The sequence below is a fragment of the Borostomias antarcticus genome (genome assembly GCF_949987555.1).
Source record: "Borostomias antarcticus genome assembly, chromosome: 23".
NCBI lineage: Eukaryota > Metazoa > Chordata > Actinopteri > Stomiiformes > Stomiidae > Borostomias > Borostomias antarcticus.
This window is the reverse complement of record NC_140256.1, coordinates 20,122,305-20,144,407: the sequence shown is the minus strand read 5'-3', so window position 1 is coordinate 20,144,407 and position 22,103 is coordinate 20,122,305. Positions and strand designations below refer to the sequence as shown.

The window sequence follows — 22,103 nt, the reverse complement described above, 5'->3', positions numbered from 1 at the left end:
CTCATGGAAATTACCCTTGGGAAGCTTCGTGGGAGAATCTGCTTTGTATACCTTGATGACATCATAATTTACTCCCCGACCTGGCAACAACACTCCTACGACATTCAAGCTGTTTTCAATGCTCTGAGGAATGCCAAACTGACAGTCAATATGCAAAAGAGTCATTTCTTCCGATCTTCCCTTAACTTCCTGGGCCATGTCGTCTCTGCAGTTGGTGTTCAGGTGGATACAGAGAAGACACAAGCTGTACAGGATTTCCCTGTCCCGAGGAATCTCAAGGAAGTCCAGAGGTTTCTAGGAATGTCCGGGTGGTACCACAGGTTCGTGCCTAACTTCTCCCAGCTGGCAGAGCCCCTGAATGCAATGAAGCGCAAGGGAGCCAAGTTTATCTGGACGCCGAAGTGCCAGGATGCCTTTGAGACCCTGAAACGCTGCCTTGTGTCCCCGCCCATACTGGGACATCCAAACTTTAACCTGCCCTTCATTGTCTACACCGACGCCAGCGAGGTTGGCCTTGGTGCAGTTCTGGTTCAGCAGACGGGACTTGGGACCGAAGAGGTTCTAGCATACGCCAGTCGCAGTCTGAACACCGCTGAAAGGAACTATTCCACCACCGAGCAGGAGTGTCTGGCAGTCGTCTGGGCGTTGGAAAAATGGAGATACTACCTGGAAGGAAGGCTGTTCTCTGTTGTGACGGACCACTCCTCTTTGGTGTGGGTTTTCAAGACCCAGAAACCCAGCACCCGTCTCATCAGGTGGGCCTTACGTCTCCAGGAGTTCATTTTTTCAGTGGAGTACAGGAAGGGAAAGTACAATACGGTGCCTGATGCGCTGTCCAGAGCCCCAGCTGATGGACATAGTCCTCCCTTGCTCACCTGTGCCTCTGTCCTGTCCTTCAAGCTGGATCTGGTGAAAGACCTGCAGATCTCAGACGAAGCCCTCTGGAAGGCTCAACAAGCAGACCCAGACGTACGGAAATTGTACCAGTCTATTGTGGATCAGGGTGAAGTTGTGGAGAACTCGGCTACCAAATATACCATCTTGGAGGACAAGGTATACCGAGTGGTGCAGCTGCCTCATAAGACGCTGTACCAGGTATATATACCATCACCGCTACGAACCCAACTGCTGCAGCTCTTCCATGAGGACCCCTTGGCTGGCCATCTGGGGAGGTTCAAAACCTATAAAAGATTGCAAGCCTTGGTTTATTGGCCAAACCTAAGCTTAGATGTCAAACATTATGTCCAATGCTGTCAGATATGCCAACAACACAAGCCGGAATGCCGGAAACCTGCTGGAAAACTCCAACAGACTGTCGTCCATAGCCCTTGGGAGATGTTGGGGGTTGACCTGATGGGCCCTTTCCCTAGAAGCTCCAAGGGAAATGTCTACCTCTTGGTATTTGTAGATTACTACTCACGATGGGTGGAGCTTTTCCCACTACGACGTGCAACTGCTGAGACTGTGTCCAAGGTACTTACAGAAGAAATCCTAACCCGCTGGGGAGTACCAAACTTCATCCTTTCAGACCAGGGCTCACAGTTTGTTTCCTCTGTCTTTGAAAGTGTCTGCAAGCAGTGGAACGTGGGTCCGAAGAGGACGACCGCTTATCACCCGCAGACAAACCTAACAGAAAGGATCAACCGGAATTTAAGAACCATGATTGCCTCCTATGTTGATGACAACCATAAGCACTGGGATAAATACCTACCCGAATTCCGGTTTGCATTGAACTCTGCTGTCCACGAATCCACCGGAGTGACACCTGCTGAGGTGAACCTCAACCGGCCTCTCAGGGGACCCATGGAGGTTCTGTTGCTGCCCCGAGAGTGCACTCCTGACGCCCCAGCATTTGGAAAGGTTGCCCAGCTGTGTGAGCTAAAAGACTTTGTCACCAGCAAGCTCAAGAACGCTAGACAGAAACAGAAGAAATACTATGACCAACATCGGAGGGAAGTGGAGTATAAGGATCAAGACCGAGTCTGGATGCGCACCCACCCGTACTCCAAAGCTGAAAAGTCCTTCTCTGCGAAAATAGCCCCGCGATGGAAGGGACCTTACCGTGTCATACAGAGAGTGGGTGCCCTTACCTATCAGATTGCATTGGAAGACACTGGAGAGGATGTCAGAGTGGTGAATGTCACCCGTCTCAAGCCCTGCTATCCCTCTGCCAAGGAAATGGAGGAACAACAAAGTCGTTCAGACCGACAGCGTGTCCTCGACATTTTTGCTGAAGAGAGTGGGGATGAGGAGTTTCTGGGTTTCAACTCTACGGCTGAAGGGATGGAGGACCAGTGCCGCTCGGACCGCCAGAGGATCCTGGACATTTTTGCAGAGGAGAGCGACGATGAAGATTTCCTTGGTTTTGAGTGAAGTAACGCCTCCCTGCCGTCTGGCTTTCTTCAAAGGGGGGGGAGTGTGACGATTCCGTCTCGGTCACCGCCCTACCCGATGTAGTTGACTCCCAAACCATCACTCATTTTTTTCCACCAATCACCTGTCACCAAATCCACTCAACCAATTCCAGTGGTTTATTTAGAGGCTCTTCCCTTATTCCCTAGTAGCGCGCGACAAAACAAGGAAGTGGCTAGACCGTCCTTTGTTTGAATTGTTACATTGATATTCAATGCCGTGAAATAATAACCACCCAAGGAATAGCATTCAGCTGCGGGATTTACAAACTAGCGATTATTCACTGTAGCCTACTGCTGAAACTTACAGGGTGACAGTGACGGTGTCGTGAGTGGAATTGTTCTTTTGTTTTGTGCTGGTCGAGATTTAAGTTGTAGCCTACAGATCCAAAGACTGAACTGAGCCAAGGACTCTTATTATAATTTTTTGTGCGGTTTTGCGCTGTCGGAATTGGACTGATGTAGCTCTGGATCTGACTGATTGGTGCGATATATTTTCGATTTGTGATTGATTTATGGTGACGGCCTATGCGAATGAACTGCAATTTGTTTTGTTTAATTGCATGCTTTGGTTGAATATATTTTGATTTTGCTCCGTATATTACGTGTGCATGTGCCTTATTTGCCCTATTGAATGCAACGCATTGGTACGGTGTATTATTTAAATGTGTGTATAATGGTTATGAGAAAAATATAATTTAATATTAAGAACGGAAACATTGGTACCTGTATGAGGGTTCATGAGAAGTCACTATACTATAAAATATACAAATATAATATAAAAGAGCTGATACATGCACCCTTTGTGAGGTTGACTGACCATAGGGGATACAAAAGAACCTTAAATCTTTCATAGTCAGGTTTAGCCTGACTGGCAACCACATTATAAAAATAGTCAAACCGTCACATAAAAAATGGCAACCACGAAGGGACCTATCAAGCTTTAATACAGTTATACCAAGACCGTTCTGAACTCAAAGTTCTGATATAAGAGCACATTCAAAGATGCAACCATCCATCAAGTATACCTGAAAAGAAATTTAAAAAAAAATCTAAATGGAGAGACAAGCAATGGAACAGGATGTGTTGACTCTTTTTGATCCCCTAAATGAGACAGGAATCCGGCCTGTACCCCGCCCACGTTCAAGAGGGACAGTAAATATGCCATCTCCTATTCAACACACAACATCAAACACCCTTGTGGATATGGACCTGACTCCGTCTGTGCCGATGGAGGCACCAGCTACTGCCCAAAGTCTAGCTCCACACATCTTCCAGGAGATGGACCTAACTGAATACATGCATTTTGCAGCAACAGCACCCCCTGGTGTCCACAGGGAGGACGTAAATGTGGAGCACAACACACATCAATCATTGTTGGAGAACTTCAATAAACTGACTGCTGAGCAACAACGCCTCAGTCAAACCGTGGATGGCGCACTGGAAGCTCTCACTCAAAAGCTCTTGAAAATGCACGAGCTTGGACAAAAACAATTACTGGAAGCCATGGAAAAGCAATTGGAAAAACATTTGGAGTTTAACCGATCACAGTTCAGTTCCACACTCTCTTGGAGACTACAGCAACACCAGTCACAAGTTATGGAGGATGTAAACCTGGCATTGGTTCCTCTAGTAACCACCATACGGAATGTGGCAGCTGACATTACCAAATGTACACATCAGCTGGACACTATGGCATCTGAATTGACATCCGTCAGACAGTATACCCTCCATGCCACTTCCCAGGTTTCTTCCGCGGTCCAGACCACACCCCTTGCCCCTCTAGATGTCACGCAGCCAGTATCCATTCATCCTCGTCACCGACTGCAGTCAACCATGCAGGCTGGAGCCTCAGGACCAGAACTCCTTTCCCCTTCTACTTCTCCCCTTAAGATGGATCTAAGAAGCGGATACAAAGGGAAAAGCCCGATTAAACTGCAGTTCCCTTCTTTTGGAAGAGTTGAGGACACTCAAGATCCCCTACTGTACCTGGATACATGTCGAGATTATCTTGCCCTTCACCCTCTCAACGATGAGGAGCTGGTCGCCACTCTCAGAAGCGTGCTGCATGGCACAGCCCGAGACTGGTGGGACGTTGCTCGCCTGGACACCACCTCCTGGACTGAGTTCGAGCAGAGGTTCCGTGCAGCCTTTCTGTCAGAGGATTACCAAGATGAGCTGGCGGAGAGAGTACGGACTCGTGTACAGGCTGAAGGGGAATGTATTCGTGATTTCGCCTATACTTACCGCTCTCTCTGTAGACGCTGGAGGCCTGACATCGAGGAGAAAGAGGTCATCAAGTTGATCCTGAAGAACATTAATCCTCACCTAGCCAGCCAACTGAGAAGCACTCAGGTCACCTCTGTTGACTCTCTGGTCCGCCTGGGCCAACAATTGGAGAAGGACCGGGAGAACCAGCTCCAATATGAACAGAGAAAGAAGGCATCAAAACAACAGCAGCAACTCAAACCTACCCCGTTTTTGCCTACACATTCAGCCTCACCAGCTACATCCATCTCAACCCCTAACCCTTCTCAGGTGATGTGTTGGAGATGCAAAAGTTCACACCCACCTAGAGAGTGCCCTCAGTATCAGGCCAACAGAGGCAACAAACACTCAAAGTCCTCCGGGTTACAACCTGGGCTGGGTTCCAATCCCACAATATCCACTCTCCCAGCCTCTGAGCGTCCTGGGAAATCACCACTTTCCTTTCAATCCTGCAGCTCTGCCTCTTTGAACTCACTTCCTCACCAGTTGTTGATTCCTCTTATCATCGGTCCATGGAAAGGCGCAGCCATTGTGGACACAGGTTCAACCTACACCCTGCTGAATGAAAAACTCTGGACAGAGGTGAAAGGCAGCAATGAGGAGCTGAAACCGTGGACAGAGGGCCCACTATACCTGGCGGATGGGGGAACCAGACAACCCCTGGGGTGGGGAGACATGACCTTCACTATACACAACCGAACATGGGTCTTCCCTTCTGTTGTGCTGTCCTTGCAATCCCTGGCCTTCCCCGTTATCCTGGGATTGGACTTTCTGTTCTTTAGTGGACTCCAGATCAACATCATTGAACAGACCTACTGGTTCTTGCAAGATCCACAGGTCAGACATCCATTCATGCGCAGCTCACTTAACATCAATGACTGGGGACCAGCCTCACCTGTCGCATTTTTTTCTGCTATAGCCCCGTGTGACCTTACACTTCTGGGTGCACTAGAAGAGGGGACCGATCCACTCCTCCTGGCTGTCAAAGATGTTCAGCTCCCAGAAAAGGAAAAAACATGCTTCCTGCAGCAGCTACGAGATAATGCAGATGTATGTACCTCAGCCCTGGGCCGCACCAGTATCCTGACCCACAAGCTCTTCCTCACACAGGATATACCTCTCAAGCAGAAGCCATACAGAGTCTCTCCACCTAAGCTCAAAGTGATGAAGGAGCTCATTGACGAGATGCTGGCCGACGACATCATAGAGCCATCATCCTCTGCTTGGGCTGCACCTGTAGTGATGGTACCCAAGAAAACTGGAGGACTCAGATTCTGTGTCGACTACCGGAGGCTGAATGCCATCACGCACACTGATGCCTACCCCTTACCCACGGTTCAGGAGATCCTGGAGTCTCTCGCAGGAGCCGCAGTGTTTTCCACCCTTGACCTGAATCGTGGATATTGGCAGGTCAGAATGGATCCAGAGAGCCAGAAAAAGACAGCGTTTGTCTGTGCTCATGGGCTCTTCCAATTTAAAGTCATGCCCTTTGGCCTAAAAAACGCCCCAGCCACTTTCCAGCGGCTCATGGAAATTACCCTTGGGAAGCTTCGTGGGAGAATCTGCTTTGTATACCTTGATGACATCATAATTTACTCCCCGACCTGGCAACAACACTCCTACGACATTCAAGCTGTTTTCAATGCTCTGAGGAATGCCAAACTGACAGTCAATATGCAAAAGAGTCATTTCTTCCGATCTTCCCTTAACTTCCTGGGCCATGTCGTCTCTGCAGTTGGTGTTCAGGTGGATACAGAGAAGACACAAGCTGTACAGGATTTCCCTGTCCCGAGGAATCTCAAGGAAGTCCAGAGGTTTCTAGGAATGTCCGGGTGGTACCACAGGTTCGTGCCTAACTTCTCCCAGCTGGCAGAGCCCCTGAATGCAATGAAGCGCAAGGGAGCCAAGTTTATCTGGACGCCGAAGTGCCAGGATGCCTTTGAGACCCTGAAACGCTGCCTTGTGTCCCCGCCCATACTGGGACATCCAAACTTTAACCTGCCCTTCATTGTCTACACCGACGCCAGCGAGGTTGGCCTTGGTGCAGTTCTGGTTCAGCAGACGGGACTTGGGACCGAAGAGGTTCTAGCATACGCCAGTCGCAGTCTGAACACCGCTGAAAGGAACTATTCCACCACCGAGCAGGAGTGTCTGGCAGTCGTCTGGGCGTTGGAAAAATGGAGATACTACCTGGAAGGAAGGCTGTTCTCTGTTGTGACGGACCACTCCTCTTTGGTGTGGGTTTTCAAGACCCAGAAACCCAGCACCCGTCTCATCAGGTGGGCCTTACGTCTCCAGGAGTTCATTTTTTCAGTGGAGTACAGGAAGGGAAAGTACAATACGGTGCCTGATGCGCTGTCCAGAGCCCCAGCTGATGGACATAGTCCTCCCTTGCTCACCTGTGCCTCTGTCCTGTCCTTCAAGCTGGATCTGGTGAAAGACCTGCAGATCTCAGACGAAGCCCTCTGGAAGGCTCAACAAGCAGACCCAGACGTACGGAAATTGTACCAGTCTATTGTGGATCAGGGTGAAGTTGTGGAGAACTCGGCTACCAAATATACCATCTTGGAGGACAAGGTATACCGAGTGGTGCAGCTGCCTCATAAGACGCTGTACCAGGTATATATACCATCACCGCTACGAACCCAACTGCTGCAGCTCTTCCATGAGGACCCCTTGGCTGGCCATCTGGGGAGGTTCAAAACCTATAAAAGATTGCAAGCCTTGGTTTATTGGCCAAACCTAAGCTTAGATGTCAAACATTATGTCCAATGCTGTCAGATATGCCAACAACACAAGCCGGAATGCCGGAAACCTGCTGGAAAACTCCAACAGACTGTCGTCCATAGCCCTTGGGAGATGTTGGGGGTTGACCTGATGGGCCCTTTCCCTAGAAGCTCCAAGGGAAATGTCTACCTCTTGGTATTTGTAGATTACTACTCACGATGGGTGGAGCTTTTCCCACTACGACGTGCAACTGCTGAGACTGTGTCCAAGGTACTTACAGAAGAAATCCTAACCCGCTGGGGAGTACCAAACTTCATCCTTTCAGACCAGGGCTCACAGTTTGTTTCCTCTGTCTTTGAAAGTGTCTGCAAGCAGTGGAACGTGGGTCCGAAGAGGACGACCGCTTATCACCCGCAGACAAACCTAACAGAAAGGATCAACCGGAATTTAAGAACCATGATTGCCTCCTATGTTGATGACAACCATAAGCACTGGGATAAATACCTACCCGAATTCCGGTTTGCATTGAACTCTGCTGTCCACGAATCCACCGGAGTGACACCTGCTGAGGTGAACCTCAACCGGCCTCTCAGGGGACCCATGGAGGTTCTGTTGCTGCCCCGAGAGTGCACTCCTGACGCCCCAGCATTTGGAAAGGTTGCCCAGCTGTGTGAGCTAAAAGACTTTGTCACCAGCAAGCTCAAGAACGCTAGACAGAAACAGAAGAAATACTATGACCAACATCGGAGGGAAGTGGAGTATAAGGATCAAGACCGAGTCTGGATGCGCACCCACCCGTACTCCAAAGCTGAAAAGTCCTTCTCTGCGAAAATAGCCCCGCGATGGAAGGGACCTTACCGTGTCATACAGAGAGTGGGTGCCCTTACCTATCAGATTGCATTGGAAGACACTGGAGAGGATGTCAGAGTGGTGAATGTCACCCGTCTCAAGCCCTGCTATCCCTCTGCCAAGGAAATGGAGGAACAACAAAGTCGTTCAGACCGACAGCGTGTCCTCGACATTTTTGCTGAAGAGAGTGGGGATGAGGAGTTTCTGGGTTTCAACTCTACGGCTGAGGGGATGGAGGACCAGTGCCGCTCGGACCGCCAGAGGATCCTGGACATTTTTGCAGAGGAGAGCGACGATGAAGATTTCCTTGGTTTTGAGTGAAGTAACGCCTCCCTGCCGTCTGGCTTTCTTCAAAGGGGGGGGAGTGTGACGATTCCGTCTCGGTCACCGCCCTACCCGATGTAGTTGACTCCCAAACCATCACTCATTTTTTTCCACCAATCACCTGTCACCAAATCCACTCAACCAATTCCAGTGGTTTATTTAGAGGCTCTTCCCTTATTCCCTAGTAGCGCGCGACAAAACAAGGAAGTGGCTAGACCGTCCTTTGTTTGAATTGTTACATTGATATTCAATGCCGTGAAATAATAACCACCCAAGGAATAGCATTCAGCTGCGGGATTTACAAACTAGCGATTATTCACTGTAGCCTACTGCTGAAACTTACAGGGTGACAGTGACGGTGTCGTGAGTGGAATTGTTCTTTTGTTTTGTGCTGGTCGAGATTTAAGTTGTAGCCTACAGATCCAAAGACTGAACTGAGCCAAGGACTCTTATTATAATTTTTTGTGCGGTTTTGCGCTGTCGGAATTGGACTGATGTAGCTCTGGATCTGACTGATTGGTGCGATATATTTTCGATTTGTGATTGATTTATGGTGACGGCCTATGCGAATGAACTGCAATTTGTTTTGTTTAATTGCATGCTTTGGTTGAATATATTTTGATTTTGCTCCGTATATTACGTGTGCATGTGCCTTATTTGCCCTATTGAATGCAACGCATTGGTACGGTGTATTATTTAAATGTGTGTATAATGGTTATGAGAAAAATATAATTTAATATTAAGAACGGAAACATTGGTACCTGTATGAGGGTTCATGAGAAGTCACTATACTATAAAATATACAAATATAATATAAAAGAGCTGATACATGCACCCTTTGTGAGGTTGACTGACCATAGGGGATACAAAAGAACCTTAAATCTTTCATAGTCAGGTTTAGCCTGACTGGCAACCACATTATAAAAATAGTCAAACCGTCACAATGTCTCTTTCTTATTCACACAGTAAAAACCTCATACATGCCAAAAGCATGACGCCCATTCCAGAATGGTCTGATTTACACACATGCTGCAAGTTCAATTCATACAACATTACTGTTCTGGAACTAGGTTGTGCTTCATGCTTTTGTTGAATGAACTCATTTTTATATACACTATATAATGAACGTGGTTGATGTTGGGATAATCCGGAATATATTTTTAAACAAATGTATAGGTCAATGTTCACTTGGTCTGAACATTACAAATGTATTACTGGTGGATGCTTTGATTCTAAGCTTTCCAATGATATATGATTTGACGGTATTATGTATGCGTTCCCGTTTGTGATGCTACAAAATTAAGACATGAATCTGGGCCCTGAAAGTAGAATCCTACCGTATGTAAAGCTCAGCGCATTCTAAATGTACTGTAGCCAAAGGAACAAAACAAGGAATTTATTTCATAAATATATACAAATCAAAATATCCCTGCCAGCAGGGATGAGGGGAGCAAGCAGGAGTCAGCAGGCCAAACCTCATGGAAACTTGATGTGATCATGTCAAAAGCACGGCTGTAAACACTGATAGCAGGTTTTATGTGAATTGAGGAGATATGACCTCACTTTGATTGGCTGTGATGGACTTTCAGGTTATAATAACTATGCAAGTGGCTCCATCTGGTGGCTGTATACAGGGCTGCACAACAAAAGGACTTCATATTTTTTGGCACTCTTTTGAATAAATCACAAAGACAAAATACAGCCAAGTTAGTTTTAATGGAATGCAAAGAGTACTTAAACAGTTTTTTTGTTTTTTTTAAATCTATGTACATTAAAGCACTAATAGTCTAAAAATCCACCACTTCCATATCAACCTGGAGACAACAATGACAAAATACAACAGTGATAAAGGCCTAGTAACACATAAGTAGCACTGTACACGGGTCTCAAAAGACTAAAACTACAAACAGCTAAAGGGTCAGATCACAGTCTCTAGATCACAGTCTCTAGATCAGTCTCTAGATCAGTCTCTAGATCACAGTCTCTAGATCAGTCTCTAGATCACAGTCTCTAGATCAGTCTCTAGATTACAGTCTCTAGATCAGTCTCTAGATCACAGTCTCTAGATCAGTCTCTAGATCAGTCTCTAGATCAGTCTCTAGATCACAGTCTCTAGATCAGTCTCTAGATCAGTCTCTAGATCACAGTCTCTAGATCAGTCTCTAGATCACAGTCTCTAGATCACAGTCTCTAGATCCAACATGGGTCCCAAACTACGATAAAAACAAGGTTTGCCTGAAAGATTATGGAACCATTCATTCATAGTTGAAGTTCTTAATATAAGCTTGTCTTATTGGTGGTCCTTGAGGAAGTCCTTCATGTAAGTGGCCAGGGCGTGAGCGTCCTCTACAGTCACAGCGTTGTACAGAGATGCCCGTATTCCTCCAACTGACCTGTAGGGGGAGACAGAGACACAGAGCTAACGGGCCCAGCATCGCAAACACAACTCCCTCAACGCACTTCTGTCAATCTAACCAAAATAATTACACGGATATAAAACCATGGCAAATACGGTAGAATGAGAATATAATATCGGGAGCAGAAGCTCTGTTCTACCTGTGTCCTTTCAGGGAGATCATCCCGCGTTTGGAAGCTCCCTCCAGGAAGGTGTTCTCCAGAGCCGGGTCTCCCTGCCTCTTCCCCACGCGGAACGGCACGTTCATACGGCTGCGACAGGCCGCCTCAACAGGGCACCTGCGGCGTGGACACGGGGGTGTTACCATGGGGACAGCAGCGCCGCGGGCGCCACGTGCGTACAGCGGTACTCACACATAGAAGCCATCAGAGGAGCTGATGATGTCATAGATCATGGAGGACTTCTGCTTGTTGAGGGACTCCATGGCATCTGTGCCACCGTTATCCTTGATCCACTCCAGAACCAGGCCCATGATGTAGATACTGGACACCAGGGAGGGAGAGAGAGAGAGAGGAGAGAGAGAGAGGAGGAGGAGAGGAGAGAGAGAGGAGAGAGAGGAGAAGAGGAGAGAGAGAGAGAGAGAGAGAGAGAGGAGAGAGAGAGAGGAGAGAGAGAGAGGAGGAGAGGAGAGAGGAGAGAGAGAGAGAGAGGAGAGAGAGAGGAGAAGAGGAGAGAGAGAGAGGAGGAGAGAGAGGAGAAGAGAGAGAGAGAGAGGAGGAGAGGAGAGAGAGATGAGAGAGAGTAACCAGGTGCTAGGTAAAAGACAGCCTGCATAATCCACAGCTCAAGAAAAGAGAGACGGAGGCCCTTAACCCTAACCCTCTTGAATCAGTGGGGGTTGTGGTGTGTGAACTTTCTGAATCAGGGCTAGGGTTAGGGTTCGGGGGTGGTGTTTGGGTGTGTTGGGAGTAGGGATGCGCATCGAAAACCGGTTCTTGTTGAGAACCGGTTCCCAGTGAATCGATTCCTTGGAATCGTTCGCCAAAATCCTTAACGATTCTGCTTTCGATTCCTGTTGTTGCTGCACATGCGTGATGACGTTGCACGCACGATGCCTTGTTTTGTTTTATTAGGCCGCGGTAGAAGAAGCCAGCAACATGTCGTCTAGGCATGAACGTTCGAAAGTGTGGTTACATTTCACGCGACAAGATGACAACACGGCCACTTGCAATGCTTGCAAAAAACGTATATCATCAAAGGGGGGAAATACTACAAATATGCAAAAACATTTGGCCGCACAGCATGCGATAACTTTGTATAAACTCCTCCAGAGTCCCTGTCTATTGTTTGGTGCCATTTGTTTAATTGTGTAAACCAGCTTTCACTATATGAATAATCTCCATTTCCATCCATGTAATTAAATGATGACGTTCAGAGTCAGGCTCGTGGTAGTCGGTCTGGGTCAGTTCTTGTAGAAGTAGTAGAATTGTTAATTCTCCACAGTTGATGGTTGCAGACCTACTCAGTTCCATTTGGACTTCACTTCCAAATTCTATTTGTTGCCAGTTGCCGCTGCTAGTTTTATTTTTGTCAGCTCAGCTCATATACCCTTTTAAAATGGAAGGAGCATTGCAAGTTCTACTAGTAACACGTTAGACTATTATTGGATTTAAAATTCAACAGAATAATTCATGTTTTATTTATATTTTTCTATAGAAAAAATACAGATTTTCTTATGTCAGTTTTATTTTTAGATCAAGGTGAATACACCTAACAAAAAACCGCACTGTAGCCTAATTGGCATGTTCAAAGTATATATAAAATGAAATTAATGTTAATAAACCTGTTTGTACTCTTTTGCCCAATGAGAATCGATAAGAGAATCGATAAGGAATCAGATCGATAAGCAGAATCGAAAATGGAATCGGAATCACTAAAATCTTCTCAATATCCATCCCTAGTTGGGAGGGGAGGTCTGTAGGGTCTTTACCTGAGGTGACTGGTCTCTGGGCGTGGTCTAAGGAAAGTGGGTGTGGCTGAGCATAAAGGGGAGGTACCTGAAGCAGGGGGGCGTGTTGTACAGGGAGTTGTTCTCAGCCTGCACCTTGTAGTCCAGGACAACGGGACACTCGTTAAGGGCGTGACCTATCAGATCTTCTCGCACAATCACCACGGTAACCCCTGCGCATCCCACATTCTTCTGAGCCCCAGCATAGATCAGCCCAAACTGCGCACGCGCACACACACACACACACACACACACACACACACACACACACACACCCATTAATAATCTCAAACACAAATTACCATCAATAATCTGAATCAGACATGATCATTAATAATCTGAACCAGACATGACCATTAATAATCTGAACCAGACATGACCATTAATAATCTGAACAAGACATGACCATTAATAATTTGAACCAGACATGACCATTAATAATCTGAACCAGACATGACCATTAATAATCTGAACCAGACATGATCATTAATAATCTGAACCAGACATGACCATTAACGCTAATCTCAAGTGGTGACAAGTAAGACTTGAACCACTTCTACAGCAGAAAGGACAAATCAGTTTGATTTGACAGGATACGAGGTTAGAGACACAAAATACAAATAGCCTGTTACTATGTTACCACAGACTGTATCAATACCCATAGTAACAATATTAGTTACACAGTGTAACGGTATTGTTATTCCACAAGTGTGTGACAAACCTAACAAGCCAAAACAACCCCACCCCAATCCACTGTCCAAACACTAACAGTGATGAATCCACTGTCCAAACAGTGATCAAGCCGTGTTGGTAGCCATGCGTACTTTTGTCACGTCTACAGGCCGAGACAGGAAATTGGAGGACATGTCGCTGACCAAGACCACTCCATTGGTGTTGGGGGTGAAGTTGTACTCCACGCCGTGGACCGTCTCGTTGCAGCAGTAGTAGACGTACGAGGCCGACGGGTTCAGACTCCAGCTGCTGGGCTCAGGGATCTCTGGAATCACAAGACCACCGCAAGGTCAAACACTACAACCACAAGACCACCGCAAGGTCAAACACTACAACCACAAGACAACCACACGGTCAAACACTACAACCACAAGACCACCGCAAGGTCAAACACTACAACCACAAGACAACCACACGGGCAAACACTACAACCACAAGACCACTGCAAGGTCAAACACTACAACCACAAGACAACCACACGGGCAAACACTACAACCACAAGACCACTGCAAGGTCAAACACTACAACCACAAGACAACCACACGGTCAAACACTACAACCACAAGACCACTGCAAGGTCAAACACTACAACCACAAGACAACCACACGGGCAAACACTACAACCACAAGACCACTGCAAGGTCAAACACTACAACCACAAGACAACCACACGGTCAAACGCTACAACCACAAGACAACCACACGGTCAAACACTACAACCACAAGACAAACACACGGTCAAACGCTACAACCACAAGACAATCACACGGTCAAACACTACAACCACAAGACAACCACACGGTCAAACACTACAACCACAAGACAACCACACGGTCAAACGCTACAACCACAAGACAACCACACGGTCAAACACTACAACCACAAGACAACCACACGGTCAAACGCTACAACCACAAGACAACCACACGGTCAAACGCTACAACCACAAGACAACCACACGGTCAAACGCTACAACCACAAGACAACCACACGGTCAAACGCTACAACCACAAGACCACTGCAAGGTCAAACACTACAACCACAAGACCACCGCAAGGTCAAACACTACAACCACAAGACCACTGCAAGGTCAAACACTACAACCACAAGACCACCGCAAGGTCAAACACTACAACCACAAGACCACTGCAAGGTCAAACACTACAACCACAAGACCACCACACGGTCAAACACTACAACCACAAGACCACCACACGGTCAAACACTACAACCACAAGACCACCACACGGTCAAACACTACAACCACAAGACCACCGCAAGGTCAAACACTACAACCACAAGACAACCACACGGTCAAACACTACAACCACAAGACCACTGCAAGGTCAAACACTACAACCACAAGACCACCGCAAGGTCAAACACTACAACCACACGGTCAAACACTACAACCACAGTAGTGAAGATGCAGACAGGTAGATACAGTATCTGCAGCCAGAGGATCTGTCGTCCCCCGTTGCTCTCTGTCAAGCTTTGTGTTGCCTCTGTGTATGAAATGCGCTATACAAATAAAGTTTGATTTGATTATGATGCCAAATACGTAGACCCTTCCTACTGGAGAAAGAAGAAATCTGGTGCCAAGTCTGATGAGAATGTCTTTCTCCACATGGCTGCTCTCTGCCTGCCTGTAACCCTGATCACAGCAGTGATGGCAGAAAGTTGCTCCAACAAAATGAGATTTTCTTCTCCCTCAAAAGGTTTGTAATTCAGACGAGTCCACAACTCAGCCCTGTGTGGACAGCAGGACGGTAGGAGACATGTGGACAGCAGGACGGTAGGAGACATGTGGACAGCAGGACGGTAGGAGACATGTGGACAGCAGGACGGTAGGAGACATGTGGACAGCAGGACGGTAGGAGACATGTGGACAGCAGGATGGTAGGAGACATGTGGACAGCAGGATGGTAGGAGACATCTTAACCATCTTTGTCGTCTGTGTATTGTGTAGTAGTATGTATGTAAAGCTGCCAAGTTGACCCAGTAACAACATGGTCATAACTTGTGCATAGCCATGCGGAAACAGCATGCATGCCCGTGTGTTTTCAGAGGAGACCGGTCCATACAGACCCATCATGAACCCACTCTGAATCTGGGTGAGACAGCTGACTGCACTCGCTGGGCCAACAAGAAATTAAGAGATGTAGTTTAATTTTGCATCAGTTCAGAGGAAAGTAGTCACTGTTGTATAGTCTCCATTTGAAGATTGTCAAGACTTTCTTTGATCCTTTCTTCATTTATTCCAATTTTATCACAAATGAAAAACCTAGATGTATGAAAGCTTCAGGGGAAAAAAGGGAACTAAAGTCCTTTCTTTTGGATGAGCAGGACCACTTCTACTCTTCCACTTTTACTGTACTTCTAATACCCTCCGCCTTCCTTTTACTGTACTTTTAATACCCTCCACCTTCCTTTTACTGTACTTTTAATACCCTCCTCCTTCCATGGGGTGGAGCGTTTTTTCTCCAGATTCCTGTCATTCGCTACATTAAGCTTCAAATCCAGGACAGCATGTCGGCCATTACCACCATTCATACTGACCTACTTTCACTATTCATGCTCTGGGTCCTACTCACACTCATTTTTGTCTGACACGCACGCACGCACGCATGCACTTACACTCGCACCCACACACACGCACGCACACACACACACACACACACACACACACACACACACACACACACACACACACACACACACTTACTAGTATAGCAGTCCAGTTTCGGGTGGACCACATTCACTTTGCCATATTTCTCTGCCTCTTTTGCAGCTTTGGCTGACCAGGCGCCAGTCACGATGTAATCTGCACACCTGTCCTCCTTCAGACCAATCAGGTTGAGCGGGACAGCACTGAACTGTCCAGACCCGCCCCCTTGAAGAAACATGATCTTGTAGTTGTCTGGGATATTCCTGGATATAAAAGACATGACTCACCTGCTTAAAACCTTTCGCCATAAAAATCATGTAACATAAACATAGCAACATGAAACAACATGAAACATCAACTTTGCATTACACTCCCAAAGCACAACGTGAGACATTAAAACGATACATGTGCATAGACATGAAACGATACATGTGCATAGACATGAAACAGCAAATCCATTGTCTGCCTGATCCATCTTTGAATTCATTAACCTTCAACACTATATCACAGGAACATATAACTGTGCACGTAAGGCATAATCAACTAGTAGGTGTGCGTTAAACGGTTTTAAGGCACGACGTGGAGGCAAAGAACCAGGTTGCCTCCGCAAAGTGCCTTAAAACCGTTTATACAACGGTTAGTTCTGGTTCTTGATTCTGATTGGCTGGAAGCCGTGTTAAAATACTTTGTAACACACACCTGGGACCGCATATCATTCCATTTTCAGTATGAATGCGCCTCCCATTTGATCCAATGCATTGTAGTTGTTGTTGTTGCTTGGCAACCCTTTTGTTAGAGGAACTATTTTGCTCGGCGGAATTGAGGGAATGATGCTTCGTTTTGAATAAATGTTAATATTTTACATTGCTGTGTGTTTATTTTACACTAATAGCTGTAGTAACCGTTGTATAAAAGCAATAAACCACGAGAGGCCGTGTGTTATAGTGATTTTATAACAGCTAGGGGGGTTTAAGGCACTCCGCTTCGCGTCGTGCCTAACAACTAGCTGTTATAAAATCACTATAACACACGGCCTCTCGTGGTTTATTGCTTAATTAACGCACACCTATGAGTTGATTATCTCACTTATACCATGGCCTCACATGCCAAAGACAAATAAATGTGCCATTTACTCGCATTTTCTACATTAAAATGTAAATACATTTTATTTATGTGTTGCTCATTGCTGAGTGTCATTATAGTCCCTCACTGCTAATGCGATACGACCTAGCAACCAAACAATTAGCCTAGCAACTGAAACTAGCTAATTCCATAGCCTACTGTATCCATATATCTATGACTGTAGCTACCTGATATTGCTAGATAGCAATGAGAGAAGTGTAGGCTACTGCATATTTGCTGTGCAACATATAAATCGTCCAGCTGTCAAACCTAGTTGCCAACAAACTATGTATGATAGCCAGACACCTGATTGTCCTCAACTCCAAAAGTATTGTTTTCATGCCGTGGTAAATCACTGTCAGTCGTATCTTACGTCATTGTGAGTTGATTTGTGAGGACGGGAGGTGTCATATCATTATGTGAAGCAACAGGGTATTAGAATCCAGCAATGGCCTCTTCACACTGATATATTTGGATGCCGTATATACTGTAAATGAATAAACGAGGCGGAGACCGTTTTCCATACGTCTGGCTTCTTTTACTGCAACTCAGACTGACGTTACAAAATCATATCTGGCTACTACACCACTAACGTGCACCACCACGTTATAACACGAAGTGAAAAAACAGTTTTTGATTTGGGGACAGTGAGGTGTCTGGCTATCATAAAGAGTTTGTTGGCAAATAGATTTGACAACTGGACAATGGACGCGTTGCACAACAAATATTCAGTATCCAACACTTCGTTCATGGCTAGCTAGCAATGGTACAGCAGGCTATGGGATGAGCTCATTTGGGTTGCTGTCAAAGCCAGCGCATTAATTTAGATCGGTAATTAAACTTCAGCCGAACTACATGTGCGTATACACGGTTTTAACGCACGTCTGCTGGCTAATCAGAAAAGAGTATTAAAGGAGTAGTAAAGGGAAAATGCATTTTAGCCCTGTTTTAAGGTTACTTATGATCATATACAATGGTTCAGATCAAAACGTTGACAAAACTAGCACTTTTGAGAAAGTCTGATAATTGCTCTACCACCGTTTAGGTCATACAATGGATGTGGATGGGCACCTTGAAAAATCTTTCAAAAACATGTTAAACTCTCGATTTCAAAGACAAGAAGCTCACAGAGGGGGTAATTGCTGTCCGTTGGTGTTCTGACATCAAATTCGCCGCAAAGTATGAATCCTGTAGGGTTTTATTGATCATTTTATGAAATCCATTGACTTGTATTGAAGCGACCGTTGTAGATGTGTAGATCAATCCGCAGAGGGGATTCAGGAAGCAGAACTACTTACGGTAGCTATTGTTATTGTTTTTCTTGCTAGGCTTCCTAGTTTGCGGAAGTTTACACACGTATGTGCTGCGACTAAATAGTTCTATGCTAAATATTTAAAAAAGCCTTTCCAGATGAACTAGAATCTTACTTTATGGCGAATTATACGTCAGAATGCTAAGTAGGGGAGTTTAACATGTTTTTTGAATGATTTTTCAAGGTGCCCACCCACATCCATTGTATGACCAAAATGGTGGTAGAGCAATTATCAGACTTTCTCAAAAGTGCTAGATCTGAACCATTGTATATTATCATAAGTAACCTTAAAACAGGGTTAAACATGCATTTTTCCCTTTACTACTCCTTTAAACCAGGCCATGGTATAAATATGCATATAACACTGATGGGAATTCATACCATGGACATACTGTACATGACATCCATATTGTATTCACACCACTTACATTTTTCTACATTTTGTTATATTACGGCCTTTTTAAATTTTGTTTATTACAGCCCTATCCAAGAAGACTTGAGGCTGTAATCGCTGCCAAAGGTGACTCAACAAAGTAGTGAGCAAAGGATGTGAATACTTATGTAGGCTACATGTGATATTTCAGTTTTGTAATACATTTGCAAACATTTCTAAAAACCTTTTTCACTTTGTCATTATGGGGTATTGTATGTAGATTGATGAGAAAAAAATGATTTTTTTTTTTTATATTTGAATATATATACACAATTGTATACCCACCTCCCTTGTTCTCTGTAAAGCGCATTGTGTTGCCTCTGGGTATGAAATGCGCTATACAAATAAAGCTTTGATTGATTGATTGATTGATTGATTGATTGATTGATTGATTGAATAATGGCTGTAACATAACAAAATGTGGAAAAAGCAAAGGGGTGTGAATCCTTTCTGGATGGTTCAGATGGGGTCTTTCAGAATTTTGAGCCAGGTTTGAGCCAGACTGAGGTCGGCTGAGGGGCTGAGAGAGAGAGGTTTGAGCCAGACTGAGGTCGGCTGAGGGGCTGTGAGAGAGAGGTTTGAGCCAGACTGAGGTCGGCTGAGGGGCTGTGAGAGAGAGGTTTGGGTGCCAAACTGTTTGTGCATTCAAGAGACCAACACTGTTGCCTGGTGTGAGTCCTTCATGAATGCAGGAGGCGTCTGTGCAGAGATTCTGCATGGCACCTAACACAATACCCCTCAACAACTAACACATTTAAATATGTTCCCTCCTAAATGTCTGTGTATTTAATGTCTTTAATAAGTTTTAAATTAAATCAAAAAGGCGTTTTCAATAGAAACGCTATATCACACACCATGGCTGGTGTCATCTCCAGAAAGGAAGAATGCAGAGAGAAGAGAGAGGACAGTGATTGGTCTTTTAAGACAGAGAGGACAGTGATTGGTCTTTTAAGACAGATAGGACAGTGATTGGTCTTTTAAGACAGAGAGGACAGTGATTGGTATTTTAAGACAGCAGATTCACTAGCTACTCACAACAGCTCGCGCAGTAGATGTTCTGCTTTGTCCAGAATCTTGCTGAAGTCGGAGGAACGGTGGCTCATCTCTAGAGAGACAGAACAGGGTTAGGTAGTCTACATGGTGGGTAGGGTTAGGTAGTCTACATGGTGGGTAGGGTTAGGTAGTCTACATGGTGGGTAGGGTTAGGTAGTCTACATGGTGGGGTAGGGTTAGGTAGTCTACATGGTGGGTAGGGTAGGTAGTCTACATGGTGGTAGTCTACATGGTGGGGTAGGGTTAGGTAGTCTACATGGTGGGTAGGGTTAGGTAGTCTACATGGTGGGGTAGGGTTAGGTAGTCTACATGGTGGGGTAGGGTTAGGTAGTCTACATGGTGGGTAGGGTTAGGTAGTCTACATGGTGGGTAGGGTTAGGTAGTCTACATGGTGGGTAGGGTTAGGTAGTCTACATGGTGGGTAGGGTTAGGTAGTCTACATGGTGGGGTAGGGTTAGGTAGTCTACATGGTGGGGTAGGGTTAGGTAGTCTACATGGTGGGTAGGGTTAGGTAGTCTACATGGTGGGTAGGGTTAGATAGTCTACATGGTGGGTAGGGTTAGGTAGTCTACATGGTGGGTAGGGTTAGATAGTCTACATGGTGGGGTAGGGTTAGGTAGTCTACATGGTGGGTAGGGTTAGGTAGTCTACATGGTGGGTAGGGTTAGATAGTCTACATGGTGGGGTAGGGTTAGGTAGTCTACATGGTGGGGTAGGGTTAGGTAGTCTACATGGTGGGTAGGGTTAGGTAGTCTACATGGTATAAATATGCATATAACACTGATGGTAATTCATACCATGGACATACTGTACATGACATCCATATTGTATTCACACCACTTCAAAACGCTTTTTACGATGTCAACGGCATTTCATTGTGTTTTGATGTGGATCCAGTAAGTTACTGGTAGGCTACTGTGCAATGTTGAATCTAATCTAATCAATAGAACTTTGTGTAAACAACGATCTTTGAGTGACTCGACTCCCCCCGGGCCTCAATGAATTCCTCTCTCTCCTTGGTGCCACTTTGCCGGGCAAAATGAATGGGCTTTATTTAACTGGCGTTTAATCGACTTCATTAAGATGGTCCTCACCGAGAACACTGATCCCGAGACCATTGTAGTCCAGAAGCTCCTTCTGCGCCTGGAGAAGCACCTGCAACACAATCAGGGAATATATAATAATATATACTATAGTAACCATCATCTGAACAGGCGAAGTGCAGCTGTAGGCCTCCTGAATGGTCCGCAGCCCCACAGATGGGACAGATAACAACACGCTTTCCTCCTGAATGGTCAGCAGCCCTACAGATGGGACAGATAACACGCACTTTCCTCCTGAATGGTCAGCAGCCTACAGATGGGACAGATAACACGCACTTTCCTCCTGAATGGTCAGCAGCCTACAGATAACACGCACTTTCCTCCCCAATACGGCTGATGCAACCGTGGGATGCAGCGATGACACCACTAACACAAGATTTACACATTTCACCTATTTTTTTCTTTTGAATTGTTTGCATTTGCAAGAACCAAGCGGAGTTTAGGGATGTCTAGAATCCCCGAGTTACAATGGGGAGGAATCAGTTTGATGAAATAAAGGGATTAATCTAGGCTAGTTCTCGCACACAGCTGCATGTTAACTTTGTGGCGAGGTGTGCTGTAGGCTACGGCTGGTAAATCAGAACATTATCGGCACACATGCGATCCCTTAACCCAAACTTACGGACTGTGGGAGTTTAGCAGGTCCAGCACCAAAGTTGATGGTTGGTTTCTTCTCCATGCTTTCAGATAGTTTATTCCTGTAGATCAGAGCCTGGCTGCTTCCGCAGAAATGTGAT

The 22,103-nt window shown here is 45.8% G+C and overlaps 1 protein-coding gene across 1 annotated transcript; it reads right to left on the bottom strand.

Annotated features, from left to right (window-relative positions):
* Positions 1-10,620: 10,620 nt before the first annotated feature.
* Positions 10,621-22,103, bottom strand: psat1 (phosphoserine aminotransferase 1). Its single transcript, XM_084457124.1, has 9 exons — positions 21,989-22,103; positions 21,358-21,418; positions 20,246-20,315; positions 16,401-16,606; positions 13,768-13,940; positions 12,993-13,162; positions 11,349-11,477; positions 11,136-11,273; positions 10,621-10,972 (listed from the first exon to the last, which is right to left on the bottom strand). The coding sequence occupies exons 1-9, from the start codon at positions 22,043-22,045 to the stop codon at positions 10,870-10,872; spliced, it is 1,107 nt and encodes a 368-aa protein (XP_084313250.1). The 5' UTR covers positions 22,046-22,103; the 3' UTR covers positions 10,621-10,869.